General features: G+C 32.4%; 2 protein-coding genes across 5 annotated transcripts in view; both read right to left on the bottom strand.

Moving 5' to 3' along the window:
* LOC107628867 (jasmonate O-methyltransferase-like) overlaps positions 1 to 2,087 on the bottom strand; it is a 35,295-nt gene extending 33,208 nt beyond the window's left edge. Inside the window, exons 1-3 of one of the 4 annotated variants that reach the window (XM_021117972.1) lie at positions 1,837 to 2,087; positions 1,316 to 1,720; positions 23 to 262 (exon numbers count right to left, since the gene is read on the bottom strand). In XM_021117972.1, the coding sequence (XP_020973631.1) occupies positions 23 to 262; positions 1,316 to 1,720; positions 1,837 to 1,914 (723 nt within the window). In that variant the 5' untranslated portion in view covers positions 1,915 to 2,087. The remainder of the gene's footprint in view (positions 1 to 22; positions 263 to 1,315; positions 1,721 to 1,836) is intronic. The other 3 variants (XM_021117974.1, XM_021117973.1, XM_016331486.2) reach the window with 3 other exon arrangements.
* On the bottom strand, positions 14,602 to 16,210 carry LOC110269920 (benzoate carboxyl methyltransferase-like). The gene is made up of 3 exons (XM_021117975.1): positions 15,714 to 16,210; positions 15,257 to 15,496; positions 14,602 to 15,012 (listed from the first exon to the last, which is right to left on the bottom strand). Exons 1-3 carry the CDS (start codon positions 16,107 to 16,109, stop codon positions 14,638 to 14,640), a joined length of 1,011 nt encoding a protein of 336 aa, XP_020973634.1. The 5' UTR covers positions 16,110 to 16,210; the 3' UTR covers positions 14,602 to 14,637.

Genomic DNA, 19,250 nt, shown 5'->3' with positions numbered 1-19,250 from the left:
TCATAGGTTATATTCAATGTACCTCTGAGACCATGTCATTGAGTGTTGTGCCAAGTAGGCTCCAAGAGGTTCTGATTTCACGAGTTTTGTCTCTTCCAATTAGAGTCAGAACCATCCCACCTCCAGGCACCAATTCTTGTGAACGTAATTTGAGAAATAGTTTAAAGTCCTTTTGGAATTGTTCACCATATGCTTTGTGCATTGCTGGAGAACTTGTTCTTGTTAAATGTATATTTTCCTTATTACCCAAGTCCTTTGGAGCCTGTTCAAAAACATAAATATATGAGTATATATATATTTACATGCCATGCGGTTTATGTCGAATAAAATTTTAAAGGCTTACTTACTCTATTTCTTCTTATAATTTTACAAAAAGATTAATTAGATGTTTACTTAGTTACTTGATATCTTTCAAAACGAACGCAATAATTCTAGAATATTTACTTTCATAACATTATACAATTATCCTAAATCAAATACAAAAAATGTGTATATTTCAAGAATATTTTGTAAAAAAAAAAAAAAAGAAAAACAGTTAACGTACAAAATCTAATTAAAATTTTTTACTTGATATATAGATTCAATTACGAATTTTTTTAACTTTTGTAAAGATCTAAATGAAATTTTACTGAAATTATAAAGGTTGACAAAATAATTATGTTAATTTAAAATTTAGTGATTTTCAATTCAGTATTATTCCTCAATTTATAGAAACATATATAACATTAAATATTCTAGGATAAATATTTAATTAGGAGTGTAAGTATGCAACCAAATACAAATAAAAGAAATAAAATAAAATAGAATTTACAAAATTTCTAGAGAGATAAAACTATGTTTGGAAACAAAACTTTTTAATTGAAGTGCTATATATTTTACATATTATATACTATTTTGGTTGTAAATAATATGGATTACGTGTTTGTTTGGGCGCCATTATTTTGATAAAAAAAATATTTTTTAATAAAAAAAGATCTTTTTTTATTTTTTAGCGTGTTTGGCAAATTTCTAATAATAAAAATGAAAGTACTAGAAAAATAAAAAAAAAACATCTTTTTTGAGAAGTTGTAATTTATATATTTTTTTAAAGATCTTTTTCTCTTAAAAAAAGATATTTTTTATGTAATAAATAAAGAAAAAAATATTTTTATATTGTTATACCCAAACATAATTAATAGATAAAAAGATCTTTTTATATAAGATATCCAAATATAAAATTACTTTTACTTTTCGATAAGATCTTTTAAAAAAAGATAACTCTAAAAAAAATTTTTTTTTAAAAACTCAGCCAAACAATTAGTGCATATGTTCTTACCTGAGAAAGCCAATGAAGACTAAAAGAAGAATGAACAAAGTGTAAGGAACCGTTGGGAAATAGCCTCTTGTAGAATGTCCCTGGAGTTGCATTAATAAAACATGGACCCAATTTGTGTCCCTTCTTTTCTTCTAGGCTTTCCAAGAATTGAGGGAGTGATTTAAATATGCTATTGAAATCATTCCCAAATAGATCATTCAAGAGGAATTGAAAAACCGGTGGTTCGAGATTCAAGTTAGAAGTAGTAGTATCAACAATGTCGATGACATTAGATACCAATTGAAGAGCATTTGGTCCTGAAGAACAACCTAAGTCAGCCACCTTAAAACAATGAATAGGAACAATAGTATATAACCTCATGATACTCTCTTCTACTATGGCTTTTGTCTCCCTCATCACCTTGTTCTGTTAAAATGATATTGATATATAAGAATGTTAATATCTACCATTGTCAATCATGAATGGGCATAAGCAAATTTAATTTGGGAGAATAAAGAGAATATTATGATGATGTTGTGTACCTGAATGATAGAGTTATGAGCATAGCTATTATCTCCCATGCCGGGGTTCATGTGGAGGACCACTTGCTGTCTATCCATTCCTCCTCTTCCTAACTCTTTGTCTTCTTTGATGTTGTGGAATGACAATATGATCAAATTAAAGCATTTCTTGTCTTTAAATACATTATTTATTCTCTATTGTTAGAAATTGAAATTGGGCGGACTCATAATATAAAGAAATTATAACATGAATAATTAAATTTTCCACCGCTTTGAATTTGTGCATCGTATTTTTTTATTTTGCAAAAGAATTATTATAGGAACAATTAGAGTGCTACGAAATATAACATTAATCATTAAAAATCCTATTAGTTAGTTAGAGAAATATAACAATTAGAGTATTACGAAATATAACAAGAGAGTCTGCTAATAGTTAGTTAGAGAAAACTGATTAGAGTAGTTAGATATTTATGCTAATTAACAGTTAGTCAGCTGTGTATAAATATAGGTAGATCAGTTATGTAAATGTGTGATTCATCATTTAATACAAGTTCACATTTTCACTCCTTCTTCTCTCTGGTTTTTATCCCCTGCATTCTTTTTCCGTTCTCATGTGCAACCTTCAACATGGTGCGGTGAGCAACTGAAGAGAGAGTAGCTTGATCTTCGATTCACGAGCATCAATCGTGGTTGGAGAGAGATGATGGATCTAGGTTCCTCATCAAGACTGATTTCTCTTAGTTCAAGTTCTCTTCGAGCGTTCTGATTTTTTTTTCCAAGATTCTTCGATTTTCGATCTCATCTCTTTCTGCAATTTCTTCTTCGATCTCCAATTTCACCTTCTCCTACAACTTCTTCTCCTCTTTCAAACTCACACCGCAGAGCTTGATGAGAGCCTAATTACTTCCTAGTTCGACAAGTCATATCAAAGCGATTAGGTATTCCGATCAACGAGATTGAAAGAGGAAGGTTCAGATCTGTGCATCAGATCCACAATTTCCGTCATTATGAGCTCCGATTCAAGTTCTAGTGGAGTGCAATTTCCCGCCATGGACGCAACTCAGTTTGCTGCATTTTTTAATCAGATCGCCGCGATCCAATCGCACATCAGCAAAAGCGCGAATCCGAGCTAGGATCCTACAAATCCGTACTTCATTCTCCCTTCTGAGAGTCCAGGTATACCTCTCACTTCTGTTGTTCTGACTGGATCGAACTATGGAGCCTGGAGTAGAGCTATGCTGTTAGCTCTCAAATTGAAAAATAAGCTAAAATTCATAGATGGTAGTATTGAGAAACCGGATAGCTCAGATCCATTGTTTGAGGCGTGGGAGTAGGGGTACTTGAAATAAAAAAAAAGTGTTAGATCACTACAAATTTAACACCATAATAAAGAAATTATAATATTAGATATAAAAAAATCTTCAACCCTTATTCTTGATCACTTTCAACATCTTCATCGTCATTAAAAGTTTGCAAATCAAGATTTAAACCTGAAAATCAAAAAATATAACAATTAACAAATTAAAATCATATCTTAATAAAGATCAGAATGCATAAATGAAAAATCAGAATACATAACAAGTTCTGCCACTTATTTTATGCAGATATTGGATGCTATTAAATCAACTGTTGGCTACTGATGAGGTTAATCACAATCTTTCAACCATCTATGTGATCTTGAATTCAGGTGATCATCATAATGATCATGTTTGGGACGAAATGGATTTGTATAATGCATTGCAGACTATGGAAATTTGGAGATTAAGTTAATCATAGCTTCTCCAAATGTAAAACATTTTTAAAAAATAATAATAATAAGAAATAATAAATGAAACTTGAAAATCAATAACCATACATTCACATATTAGGCCCATCCTTGTAGTTCTATATATAATAGGATTGTAACACATGAAATATTTAGATGAGAATATGAGAATACATGCTAAGCCAATTGAATTAAATTAGATAACCATAAATAAACTTTTTTTATTTGTATATGTCTATATCTTATTTCCTGTTTCTTGATTTCATCATAATTCAGAACACTGTTGCACATTATGGATTCTCCACAGAAACTGAAATTGCTTGATTGGAAATTGAAAATACAAGACATTGGGGGCGGAAAAACATCAAGCTAAGTTCAGATCTGAAGTGAAGTGAAGTTCATTTCATATACCAGATATAGTAAATAAGCAGAATGAAAACATTTGTCCTCTTCAAGTACAAAGTTGACTTTAAAATAGAACTAAAACTCTAGAAGATTAAATATTGAACTAACTTGTCAATTTCGGAGGAATTTAGAGAAAGTGAGAGAGATGGTAGGTAGTGTGAAACCTGTTCAGGAGCAGGGAACTTTAGAGTGGAGTCAAAAGGCTTCTCATCTTGAGAAACCTTAAAAGACATCAAGTGTGGAACAGCAGAGACTTTGCTTGAGAAAAGCCACTGAGCAATAGAGCCCTTGGTGAAGCCTACAATACAAATTAGAGACTCAATTTCCCACTCAACACTCAGATCATAGAGTTTCACAACTTGGAATCTATTAATTACCCTATGTCTACCTACTTGTTTATTAGAAATACCTAATCAACAAATTGGCATTACTAATTTTTGTAATAATAAAAAAATTCAGAACACTTCCGCACATTACTAATTCTGCTAATTTCAAATGCCCAATTCTCTCCATAATTAGAACACCTTGGGCATATTCCCTTTCATAAACCAAATCACTCTAATCTTGAAGGGTCCATTCAGTACTCAATGACAATTACAAAATCAGATTAAAATCAAAATTCAAAATGCATAAAAATGATAAATCAAAACTAAACATGCAATTCTTATCAGTCAAAAATATTGTTATCAAAACTAAATATGCACTTCTCATCAATCAAAACAACTTTAATTTTTCAAATCTAGTAGAGCATGCCTGTGGGATGGCAAATCTGCAAAGACAGAGGGGCTCAAAGACTTACCGGTGGTTAGAAACAGAGAAAAAGGGCTTCGGTGACAGGCTCACATGCAACAGCGACGGACAAGCTCACAGCGACGGTGACCAAGCGATGAATCTGTGGAAGAACAAGAGAAGAACTTAGATCTCACAACGATGGAGAGACAGAGAGCACGAGAGAGAGAGAGAGAGAGAGAGAGAGAGAGAGAGAGGTACTCCTGCCACCCCTACGTGGGAGAGGTGCAACACATATGTCGTTGGTTGGATTAACCTCTCACTAAGCCCGGATATCTACCAAAGTGTCTTGTGGAACAATTTAGCCTATAAGATATGGGATGAGCTAAAGCACAGATATTATCAGGGGGACAAATTTCGAGTGGCTGAATTATATGAGGAAGTGTATGCACTCAGACAAGGAGACATGAATGTGACGAATTACTATACCAAGCTCAAGTCAATTTGGGAAGAAATCGACAATTTCAGAATCTTGCCACAATGTAACTGTGATAAAAGGTGTTCGTGTGCCTTATCTATAATTAGGAAGCAAAGAGAGGAAGATAAGGTGACAAAGTTTCTTCGAGGTTTAAATGAACAACACTCCACTGTTCGATCACAGATAATGCTCATGGATAGCTTACCAAATCTGAATGCGGTCTTTGCTATGATCACGCAGCAAGAACGGCAGTTTCTCAGTCCTGACTCTACCTCGGACATTAAGGTTTTGGCTAGCTCTGCTCATCCCTTGAACACTACGTCGCCTTCACTAGGTAGAGGGAGAGAGAGAGGCAGAGGAGGTAGATTTCAGCTTGGGAGAGGACAAGGTGGCAGAAGTAGGCTGCAGTGCACTTTTTGCAACAAGACTGGACATAGTGTTGATACCTGTTACAAGAAACACGGGTTCCCCCCAAACTTTAGACAACAATATGAATACTTTAACTCTCAAAACACTGCCACACCAGTCCTCAATTGCATGTCAGCAAATGCAGGTACTGAGGGTATTAATGATGAGCTCGGTACCAGTCAAGGCCAATTGGGAGTGAGTGAAATCACAGGGGCTGGATTCACTCCAGATCAAAGGGAAGTCCTACTAGCTCTACTTAGCAAGCAAGAGATCAAGCACATCCATAGTGTCAGCCAGATTACAACACAACCTCAACCATCACCTCATCAAGGTAGAATGGTTCATCTTTTGCATTTCAATTCTCACATATAGGCTCTAGATGTATGCATTCAAAAGCATAAACCCTGGGTAATAGACACTGGTGCCACGGACCATGTCTCATTAACATCAAAGATTTCAAAGATTTTCGAAAAATTGATCCAATAATTGTTAGATTACCCAATGGTGCCCACACCACCAGCTGCATCATGGGCACAATTGTGTTTTCTGGCACATTATTTCTCGCAAATGCATTATACATCCCTTCATTCAATTTTAAACTATTCTCAGTCTCAAAACTGACATTATCATTGCATTGAAAAATGAGTTTTACTGATGAAATGTGTGAGATACAGGATCGACACACTTTGAAGATGATTGGTGCAGCTAGAAATATTGATGGTCTATACATTTTGCACCACGAGGTTCAAGGACCAACACATGCATCAGACATTACTGCACTCATCCCTCATACATCTCAGAAAAATTTGTGGCATGATAGACTAGGACATCCATCTAATAATAGGTTAGCAACACTGAAACAACAGTTTGAATTTGTAGATTGTTCAATAAGCAAGGAGCCGTGTAATTCTTGTCATCTTGGCAAGCAAAAGCGGTTAGCATTTCCTCATAGTGTTTCTGTTGCTGAAAATGTACTTGAGTTGATTCATTTGGATATTTGGGGCCCGATCTCCATTCCTTCATTTTCTGGTCACAAATATTTTTTGTCAGTTGTAGATGATAAATCTAGATTTACATGGATTTTTCTTATGAAAACCAAGGCTGAAACAGCTCAATTGGTGAAGAATTTTATTAATTTTGTCAAAACTCAGTTCAATACAATGGTGAAAATAATCAGGTCTGATAATGGTGCTGAATTTTCAATATCTTCATTTTATAACAATTTTGGAATTTTGCACCAACGATCTTGTGTTGAGACACCACAGCAAAATAGAATCGTTGAGCGAAAGCATCAACACATTCTGACTGTGGCTCGCACCATTATGATTCATTCTCACCTGCCCAAAATCTTTTGGAGCTATGGTGTTGAACATGCGGTCTATTTGATTAATAGGTTGCCCTCACCATTCTTGACCAACCGAACACCCTATTAGGTTTTATACAATGCTCTACCGAATCTACTTCATCTTCGGGTGTTTGGTTGTCTTGCTTATGCTAATACTATTACGCGTAACAGAACCAAACTTGATCTAAGAGCACGGAAATGTCTGCATCTTGGATTCAGGGAGGGTGTTAAGGGCTATCTGTTATTTGACTTACAAACCAAAGCATTCTTCACTTCTAGAGATGTTCAATTTTATGAAGATTTGTTTCTATACTCTGAGGTTGAGGCTCAAAATGAAAATGCTAAGACTCAATCTGAAAATACTAACACCAATTTTACAAATGAAAAATTTTCAGCTGACCAATTGTATATCACAAATCCAAACAATAATGCACATACACTCAATCAGGATCACATGATTCAGAATCATATTCAACATTCATCCCTATGCATTCTAGTATTCATTTAGATAGTCTAGACAAAGATAACATCTCACCTTCAATGCCCCATGATAGTCCCATGCATCATTTGGAAGCTTTTGACAATCCTGACCATACATCACACACAAATGTAGACACAAGTCCTAGATTAGATACACAGGTGCATGATTCACCTAGTCTCCCTACTCGTGTTATGCTGAGAAGATCCACAAGAATTTCAAAACCACCAGCTTACTTGAAAGATTACAAATGTATGACAGCCATCAATGAAAATTCAAAAACCATGCGAAACCTTCAAAGATAGCCTATCTCAGATTTTTTATCCTATCATTCTATTTTTCCCATGCATCTTGCATACTCATTAGCTATTTAAAACATCGAGCCTAAGCGCTATGAAGAGGTGATATCTCAAGCTTGCTAGCAAGAAGCTATTAAGGCTGAGCTGATTGCTCTGGATGAAAATAAAACATGGAAGTTGACCTCACTCCCACCTGGCAAGAAGGCAATAGGATGTAAGTGGGTATTCAAGGTCAAGTATCATCCGGATGGTAGTGTGGAACGTCATAAAGCTCGCCTCGTTGAAAAGGGATTCACGCAGGTTCCTGGAGTTGATTACAAGGATACCTTTAGCCTAGTTGTTAAATTGGGAACATTGCGAGTGGTTTTGGCTCTTGCTGCTGTGAAAGGCTGGCACTTGAAACAAATTGATGTTAACACTGCGTTTCTGCATAGTGACTTGGATGAAGAAGTATACATGAAGGTGCCAGAAGGACTTCATGCAGAGCCAAGGCAAGTGTGCAAACTTGAGAAGTCACTGTATGGATTAAAACAAGCTAGTAGACAATGGAATTCAAAACTCAAATCTGTTCTTGTGGAGCTGGGTTTCAAGCAGTGCAAACCAGATTATAGTTTGTTCACAAAATCAACTCCAAAAGGATTTACAGCAGTCTTAGTTTATGTTGATGATTTGGTTTTGGCAGGTGATGATCTTAGTGAGATTGAGAATGTGAAAAAGATACTTGATGATAGATTTCGGATCAAAGATATTGGGGACCTCAAATATTTTCTTGGCTTAGAAGTGGCTAGGTCACAGAAAGGAATTGCTTTGTATCAACAAAAATATGTGCTGGATTTGCTTAAAGAAACAGGTTTTGAGGGATGCAAGCCTGCCCCAACACCAATGGATTATGGTGCAAAGCTTAGTAAGAGTGATGGGGAGCTGCTGTCTGATTTCACTCCATACCGAAGAATCATTAGGAAGTTGCTCTATCTTTCGAACACTAGGCCGGATATAAGTTTCGCCATAGGAAAGTTGAGTCAATTTTTGGATTGTCCTACCACAGAGCATTTGCGAGCTGCTCATCGAATATTGAGGTACGTGAAAGGATCCCCAGCTGCTGGCCTTTTCTTCTCAGCCAAATCAGACTTGAATCTCACAGGCTTCTCAGATTCGGACTGGGCAGGGTGTCCTGACTCCAGGAGGTCGATCTCAGCCTATTGCTTTTACCTTGAATCATCTCTTGTTAGTTGGAAGAGCAAGAAGCAACTCACAGTCGCTGCTTCCTCCTCCGAAGCAGAATATAGGGCGTTGGCGCTTGCAACTAGGGAGGTCCAATAGTTGAGTTATGTTCTTCAGGAACTTGGCGCACCACTTCAAATGGCAATGAACATTTACTGTGATAGCAAGTCTGCTGTGTATATAGCCACTAATCCACCAGTCTTCCATGAGCGGACAAAACATATCGAAGCGGATTGCCACATTGTCCGCGACAAACTACAAGAAGGCGTGATTACTCTGCTACCTATCTCTACACATGAGCAGGTTGCAGACATTTTGACTAAGCCACTAGCACCTTTCCATTACATCCATAGTAAGCTTGGGGTCAGCACTCCAAACATAAAAGAGGGTGTTACTTAACAAGAGAGTCTGCTGATAGTTAGTTAGAAAAAACTGATTAGAGTAGTTAGATATTTATGCTAATCAGTAGTTAACCAGCTATGTATAAATATAGGTAGATCAGTTATGTAAATGTGTGATTCATCATTTAATACAAGTTCACATTTCTACTCCTTTTTCTCTCTGATTTTTATCCCCTGCATTTTCTTTTTCGTTCTCATGTGCAACCTTCAACAATAAATCCGTGTTAAATATTAGATCGGTATAAAAAAAATACCCAAAACTTTTCTTTAACATCAATTAACAATTTTGTTTAATAAGACTAATAAATACACTCAATGGTATTCGGCGTAGAGGACATGAATCATAGTTTAAGTATAAACAACAAATAACAAAGACAACCAGTTACAAGAAATGTTATGAAATTTTTTGAGCTCTAACACGTTTCATTTTGTTTCAAAGAAAAAATTAAAATTACACACCAAATAATTAAAAAAAAAATAGAATTCAATAACGATTTTAAATTAAATTCAAAAATAAAAGAATAAGTAGCACGATAATGAAATATACAAGTCAATGCCTACATGTGGTAAGCCAACCATCGGCCACATACAATACAATGATATTATTTGGAAATATAATAAATTGAATAACATATTTAAATTCATCACCAATTGAATTTTATAGTTAGGAGTGCCATAGCATATCTTCAGCATTCAGACGCTTTTAGTATATTTTGAAGTAATACTCATGGTTGGACTTATAGTGTTTATGAGTCGGGTGAAATTAGATTTGTTTTGATTTAGATTCGATCTTAAATATATATCGAGTCTAATTTTTAGATTATAATTCGATACTAGATTCAATAAAATATAAATATTTTTGGACCACAATTATATTAGGTTTAAATTGGATCTTTTAAATTTTAACAATGATTTATAAAGAAACTTATTTATATAGAAACTTATTTATGATGCACTAAACTTGTTATCGAAAAGTTGATATCCATATTTGAATTTGAATCTGTTCATAAATTCTAATTTGATAATTCTTTGATATATTTTCTAATTTAACAAGTCTGATTAAAAATAAAATAATAAATTTATAATTAATATAACATAATATTAAAATTAATTTAAAACATATATATATTTTTTAGTTCTCTTAAGGTGTTCATGGGTCAAGTGAAGTTAAATTTGTCTTAATTCGAATTTAATTTAAAATAATGACCAAATTTATTTTTGAGATCCTTATCCAACCTTAAATTCAATAAAATCATATCAAATTAGTCATTAAATTCAGACCAGATCAAATGTTCGGGAGGGATGATGCACACCCTAGTTGAACCTATGAGCCATATAGACAAAATAAAAAACATAGCCATGTGAATAGCGCGGGTGGTACTCTTTAACAGGAATCAACCAATCACGTGAAATTAAACAAAGTCAACTCATGCGTCCTTATTGGAAAACAAATAAAAATGCACACATACAAAACTATGAAAGGACTTTTCTTAAAATGGAATTGCAAATTGTCAATAATAGAAGCTAAGCCATATACGGATATACCAAATTTGTTTTTAATGCAAATTATTTATATGGAATAATGTAACTTGATGCAATGTGTTTTTTTTTTCCCTAAGAGTGAATACCCGTCATTTGATAACCTTTTTGAAGGATCACGAGGTTTTAATTTTTTTTTTTTAACTATGTAGATTGGTTAGTTTTTTTTGTGAATGATCTCTTTCTTAAGTTAATAGAATGTGCGCGACATGTTAATTAGTTAATTATTTATTAAATGCCCGTTAGAATAACGAATTATTTTTGTCAGAAATCTTGTTATCTTTTAGGATAATTGTCAAAAATATTTTTTACATTCAAACAATTTCGGCATTTAAGTTCATCCAAGCAATTTTAGATCACGTACTTTTTCCGCTTTCTTCTTTCCTCACGCTTCTTCTCTTCTTCTTCTCTTTTCTCCGCGCTTCTTCTTTTCACGCTCATTTACGCACGGATCGTCTTTTTCTTCGCCTTCTTCTTCGTGTTCCTCCTCCTCATTCTCCTCTTTCTTTTTTGCGTTTATTCTTCTTCACGGGTTTTTTCCTTATCGTAATTCTTTTGTTGTTGTTGCTGCTATATTTTTTTTGTCTTTTCCTCCTTCTCTCCCTGGTGAAGAAGCAGTATAAGGTAAGGAGGAAGAGTTTTGAATTATGCAAAACAAAAATAAACCGAACATGTTATTATGGTGAAACAATTGTTTAGTACTGAGTGAACAAAACATAATACATTATATAAAATCAAATTCAAACATCTTTCTGCATAATGAACCGAACACGTATTCATGGTGAAATAATTATTTAGTACTGAGTGAACGAAACATAATACATTATATAAAATCAAATTCAAACATCTTTGTGTAGAATGAACTGAACACGTACTCATGGTGAAACAATTGTATAGTACTTAATGAACGAAACATAATTCATTATATAAAATCAAATTCAAAACACCTCTGCCTACAATTTAGAGATTATCAATTCAATTCAATTCAATTCAGATTCAGAACACTTGCGTCCATTCAATTCAATTCGATTCAATTTAACAATTGCATTCCATTCAATTCGATTGGAAAAAATAATTCATTAGCAAAATGTTGATATTATTGGTGATGACGATAACGAAATAGTAGAAGAAGAAGGAGGAGGAGGAGGAGATGACATATGCGTGTATTTGAAAGAAGAAGAAGCGCATGATGGAAGAAGAAGAAGAGGAGGCATGGGAGAGGAGAAGAAGATAAGCGTGTGTAATGACGTTCTTTTAATGAGAGTGGTTTTTGTTAGTGTTAGATCTACTTGAATAAAATTTAAATAAAAAAATATTTGAATGTATAGCATAGTCCGATTGTCACGGATTTAAAAAATATTAATCATTTTTAAATTCTTTTACTTATAAAAATTGAATAAATGATATACATATTAAGCAGTGTCATTAATCATAACTAACCAAAAATTTGCTTAGCAGTGTCATTAATCATAACTAAGCACGGGAATAGAAACGGAAAATGAACAGCATCAACAGCAAGAAGAGTTATTAACCAAGTGTCGTAGTGCTCCCAAATTGCCACGTGTTAACATCATTCTATGCTGATAATATGGGTTAATTTCTCCTATAATCATAATTAAATTTAAATAATAAAATTTACAAATAAAATTATGGCTAAATTTATTTTTCCTATATTTAATTTTTTAATAAAAATTATATTGTATTAAAATAATAAAAAAATATACTTAAATATATCTCTAAAAAATTTTGTGTCGAATATTTTTGTTTCAAAGACAATTTTATTACATTGAAATTCTTAAAATTTATAAAAGTATGTTAAACTAGTTTGATTTTGGGTTAATTTATGATGACAAACATTTATTTGGATTGAAAGCTCAATATTGTTTAATGTGTGCTTTATTGTGGCAAACCCATTAATTAATTTTTCACAGTCCAAGACTAGCATATACTTCAGCCATGTAAAAGAGTCAATGCTCCTCATAGCACCGTTCAGCAAAATAAATGGTTATATATTTGCTAAAAGCAAATGAGGACAGCTGGACAAAAACAAGGACATGTGTGGCTCTGTAAAAGTAAAGAAGGACAGCTGCTACACCTCACTAACCCAAGAACATCAGCAGAGCACCATTTTGGATCGTGGTTGAACAAAACACAAATGAGCAAAGAGCAGTAGCAGCAGGGGCTATGGAGAAGGATGAAAAAGGAGTGCATGCCAAGGAAGAAAACCAAGCCAAGGACCACAGAGGTAGTGGTCGAGCTCTTCGGATAGCAGAGGTAGTGGAGCAGGATGAAAAAAACACTGCATGCCAGCAGGAACAGCTCCAACGAGCAGATGGTACAAGGAAATAGAAGAGGCAAAAATAAAGGCAAGATGAAAATATATAACAAGCCTCACTCCATCATTTCAAAGCAAGAAAAAGAGAGCACACATTCAGAGCACCATCTCAAACATTGAGCTGGAATATTTTTCTTCTACAAGAGCTTAATTTCTGATCTTTGTGTTATGGCTGTCTTGTGTCATTTTCTGTTTTGAAAAGGCAAATATTGAGAGGTTGAAAAGGCAAGAGAGAAAAGGCATGAGTGATGCAAAATAACCACTGATTTCTGATGTATTGAGTTGTTGAACTAGGATTAGTTCCCCTTTACTAAGTTGGGTGAACACTTGGTGAGTCTGAATCTGTGTAGATTCTCCTTCCTAGTTGGGTCAGCACTAGGAGAAGCTAAGCTTTGGTGTTAAAAGTTTAGAGGGTAGATACTAGTTGAATTAGGAAAAAAGCTAACTTGATTCAACTCCTCTCAAATTCAACTAAAACCATCAAAGTAAGACATATAGATAATTCTATCACATTTTCGATGACTTATTTATTTAAATAAAAACAACGGATCTAACTAAAATATGGACTTATATATCTTAATTTTATAAAATTTAAGCCCTGGATGTAATAAAAAAATTTTAGGGACGAAAATATCTGATGCAAAATTTTTCAGGAACCTATTTGGCTATATACTCGAAAATATATTATAAAAGTATATATCCAAATAGGTTCCTAAAGAATTTCGGATTGGACGTTTTCGTCCCAAGAAAATTTTATTACATTGAGATTCCTGAATTTTACAAAAGTAAAACAAAAGGGTCTGCTTAAGGTAGGGACTTATATATCTTATTTTTGTAAAGTTCAAGGATCTCAACGTAATAATTTTTTTTGGGGACAAAAAAGTTTGATGTGAAATTCTTAAGGACCCTATTTGGGTACATTATAATGTCAGATTTTACTTCAAACATCTGAAGGTGTGAATTTTATATGTGAAAATTCAGGTGATGTTGTTGTTCTTTTGCAATAACATATGAGAAATTTAAGAGTGTACTTTGTCTATGTATTAATGTTTTTAATATATAATAAATTTCTTGGGGACCTAACTCTCATATTTAGATCAAGTTTATTGTTTTCGTCATCAACACCTTCGTTTATGTCGACAGTTTGGAGCCTTTGAAGAGTGAAGGATCATTCTTCAAACAAAGTTGCATTTAACTCATCACATGGTTAGCTTGCTCAGTAAGTAATTAGACTCTAGTTAGTTTCATCATCAACTTGCATTGCATGTATATATATAAGGCTACCTAGCTACTACCACATCCCAACTCTCATAATTTTATTTTAATTAATGTTTTTATTTCGTTACAATTTTAGAAGGCAGATAAAAAATAACGAATATAATATAAGAAGAGTATATGACTATATTCTTGTGTATTCCTTCAAGCATTCTTTATGAGTGATATTACAAGACTAGGAAATTCCAATATTTCAACGTCCATCATCAATTGGAAAATCTTATTCTTAAATCGGAGAAAAAACTCGTCCATGACTTGTTCTCCAAATTGTGCCTTCAAAAGAGGTTCTGTAGCAGCTCGAGTGTATTTAGTTATAAACTGTGCCCTCTTATTTATATCAAGTTTATTCTTCTCATCATCAACATCTTCATTTATGTTGCCATCCCAACCCAGTACCACAGATTCCAACCTTTGAAGGGTGAAAGATCCTTCATCCTCAATTACTTCTTTAGCTTCCTCTATTGTTGGATCATATAATGGTAAATTAAACGACTCCAATTTTATCTCTTCAATCAAATTCTACAACAAATACCATTACAACGTCTTATTATATAGTGTAAAATTTTAAAATATTAAGAGCATCTCTAATGTTTAGTTTTAACTTCATCTCATTTTAAGTCTTAAACAATACTATATAAGTATTTGTGGGACCATATATCATAAATACCGATATTTCAGAAATATTTAAATTTTTTTTTATAATATAATGTTTAAACAAACCAAAATTACTACTAATTGTACAAGATTACATGTTATAATGTACCTCTAAGACCATGTCATTGAGTGTTGTGCCAATTATGGTCCAAGCAGTTCTGATATCACGAGTATTCTCCCTTCCGAATAAAGTGAGAACCATTCCACCTCCAGCCACCACTTCTTGTGAACGTAATTTCAGAAACAGTTTAAAGTCTTTCTGGAATTGTTCAAGATATGCTCTGTGCATTGCTGGAGGACTTGTGCTTGTTAAGTGTGCATTTTCCTTATTAACCAACTCCTTTGGAGCCTGTTATTCAAAACAAACATGATAATGACAGTAAAATTATATAGCATGTGATTTTAGTTCGATAAAGTACTAGTATTATGTAAATCTAATTTGTTATTATTCAATTTACAAAATCATGTCTCACAGTAAACCCTAAACCCTAAACCTCCTCCTCCCCTGTTATTGTTCACGCACTAAATAACATATAAAAATGCACAAAATATATTGTTGGGCTTACCTGAGAAAGCCAATGGAGACTATAAGAGGAATGAACCAAGTGTATGGAATTATCAGGAAATAACCTCTTGTAGAATGAACCAGGCGTTGCATTAATAAAACATGGACCAAAATTATGTCCCTTATTTTCTTCTAGGCTTTCCAAGAATTGAGGGAGTGATTTAATGATGCTATTGAAATCATTCCCAAATAGATCATTCAAGAAAAACTGAAAAACCGGTAGTTTAAGATTCAATTTACAAGTAATAGTATCAATAATGTTGATGACATTAGATAGCAACTGAAGAGTATTGGGTCCTGAAGAACATCCTAAATCAGCCACAATCAAACACTGAGGTTGAATAATACTGTATAGTCTCATCATATTCTCCTCTAATATGGGTTTTGCCTTCATCATCACCTTTTTCTGTCAACATTATATTCATATATTAGTGTCTTATAATATAACAATCATAATAATATCACCAACATTCATGATCGATTGGACTAGTAGTACTCCCAATTAAGATATTTTTCTTCTACAACTATATCATTCTGGAACTAGCTCTATGTGAAAATGTGCCTGTGATTTACGTTTTTATTTTTTTATTTTTAATTTTAGTATTTTTATTTTAAAATTGTGTAAAAAATAAAAAATAAAAAGTGAAAATAAAAATAGACTTTTAAATAAAAATGGACCATAAACTTTTAAAGTTGCCACCTTAGGAGTTGATTTTTTCTTTTTGTTAGTGGTTAGTTAGTATAAAAAATTTTCAAATTTTGAGAACGATTAGTTTCTAAACTTGTAAAAAAAAATACAATTCAAAAGGGTAGGTAAAAAGTAATAGCTAATAAACAAATATTATAATTAAAAATAGAGATCAGTTTAGAGTTGACTAAAAAAAGAAAGCATGCATGTTCAAGTAATTAACCAAGTGACTAATAGTTTGGGACATGAACAAAGTTTATAGAGAAATAGAGAGAATATATAATAATAATAATAATAATATTTATGTGCCTGTAACAAAGAGTTATTAGCGTAGCTATTATCTCCGATGCCATCATTCATGTGGAGGACTTGCTGTGTATCCATTCCTCCATCTAAGTAAGGTGCTTCCTTTGTTGCCATTGGTGGCACCTTCAAAAATATTTATGATCAAAGTCTAAAACATACACCACATATGTATAGCACTAATCTTAAGACAAAGTTTAAAATTATATACACATGAAAGGACTTACTTAATAAATAAAATTGCAATTTGTCAATAACAGAGGACATACCACCAAAATTTTATTTAATGTATTTTATATTTATTATTAATTGTATGGCATTTAACTTTACGCAATACTTTTTTCTCTTGAAGGAAGCAATAACATTAACAATACTTCTTTATTTATCTATAAAAAATTAAAGTTTCGCTAACAAATATTTTAATTTGTTGAAGAATCAAGGGTTGTGGTTGGTAATTTTATTTTTTTTGCATTTTTTTTTTAACCTTTCATCCATTTGGGATATTGTCTCAGTGCTCGACCTTTGTAATTTTAAAAACTTGAAGAGTTCTCAACAATATTGTTACTGTCCTAATAAGTTATTTGAGATATAACTCACTTTGGATGAAGTTATACTTTTTTTTTAAGGGTTGTATATTTTAGCTGCTAAGAATATAGAATATAAATACTATAAAAATATATTTTAATGCTCAAGTTAATAAAAAAAAATTCTTATAGAAAAAAATGTGGTTACTTTTTTTTATCTTCGTGCTTTTATAAGAAAAATATATATTTTTTTTATCGAGTTATAACGTAAGAATAACTGCTATTTTTTAGATGTTTTATTGGTTAGGACTTAAAATGTAATGATTAAATCAAATATTAAACTCATCATTTTTTTTTGTAAGGAGATCATTTCGATAAAGATATTAAAAATGTCTTTTTTTTAAAGACATTTACATGTGTTATAATATTATTAGACATTTTTATTAAATCGGTTAATAATTTTTTTTTATTAAATCAGAACAAAATCGATTTATTATAGCAACAATAATAAAGCCAATTGTCCGCATTATAATTATTAAACCCGATCTGATCCAATCAATTTACACAATCTAAACTGAATCATGTTTAAATTTTTTGATAAAAAACAATTATATCCCCAATTTTTTTAAAAACAAAAAAAAACAAAAAAATCATGATCAAGTGAGTTATGTAAATTAGTCGGTTCGACCAGATCTGATAACAATTGGATTTATTGTTATCGTTATAAAAAGATCGGTTTTATTCTAGTTTGTTAATAAATTTTAAAATTATCAGTTCATTAATACGTCCAATAATAATGCGACACATAAATATCTTTACAAAAAAACGTTTTAAGCGTTTTTATAAGAGCATCCTCCTTTTTTTTTAATTCAAACATTTCTTAAGAATTGACATGAAATTTATTAATTTACACAATTTTTGACAAAGTCTTTGTAGCATCTATCTACCTGCAAAGTGCAATGCAATTTTATTCTTGCTCTACAAAAACTTAATGGTAACAGGCATATACTCTTTTCATTCGGCTATATATGGTCATTGTTCAACATCAACAGCGACAAAAATTAATTGAACTAAATAAATAGTAGAATTTTATGGTCACCCGTAATAAATAAAATTAAAAATTGTCAATGGAACCATTAATATACTTTCCATGCTACGCAGCCTGTAATTCAGAAATATTGTATGTGTACGGAAGGTCACAAATCTCAAAGGTTGTTTGCTCCAACATGCAGGTCACGAAACTGGTTATCACTCAAACCAATTCTTTTTGTTGGTAAGTTATAGCATGTCTCTTTTTTTCAGTATAATGAAATCACTTAATTATTTTAAGATTATAGTTAAAAGACATATTATTTTTTCAATTGGTTCTTTTTCTTTTTCTTCAAGTATTTTTTATACCAATAACTAGTGTTCAGGAACTAATTTTTCTAAAGACTAATACTGATGTATTTTGTTTTCGTAATTGAGATCCAACTAATGATAAATAGTTATACATTTTTTTTGGGGGGGTTAGATACTTATGAAGTGTTTTGATTGGTGAAAAGACAAAATGTTATAAACTTTTATTTTAAGATAATATATCTGCTCAATAGGACACTCATTACATTTATTAAATTAACTTTCTTATCAAGAAGAAAAATTTGCTAGAAATAAGATTATAAATATTCGGTACTCATATACCTTTTTATTTCCAATATTCTCCTCACTTCAATTGAAGTGACTGTTCAAAGTGACAATGCTTTCATCCACGTAATTTTGTTCCTTTCCCCTTAGGTCAGGGATTTTAATTAACCCACTTGGCAACTTTGGCATCAAAGAATATAACACAAGATTTTTAGACAAGAATTTGAGAAACAGGTATTAAATAGTTCCTTCTCAACCCAAAATAGAGAAAGACATATGCTTTGGGAAATGCTCTTACATGCATGCCGTTATTGCACGTAAAAAGAATCAGCATGCCCTCTTCATGACATGACTATGAATTGATAAACCATTATTTTTTTTTTTTTTTTTTTTATTGGTA

The sequence above is a fragment of the Arachis ipaensis genome, chromosome B03 (assembly GCF_000816755.2).
Source record: "Arachis ipaensis cultivar K30076 chromosome B03, Araip1.1, whole genome shotgun sequence".
Lineage (NCBI taxonomy): Eukaryota > Viridiplantae > Streptophyta > Magnoliopsida > Fabales > Fabaceae > Arachis > Arachis ipaensis.
Note: the sequence above shows the minus strand (reverse complement) of the source record. Positions and strands in the feature narration are given on the sequence as shown.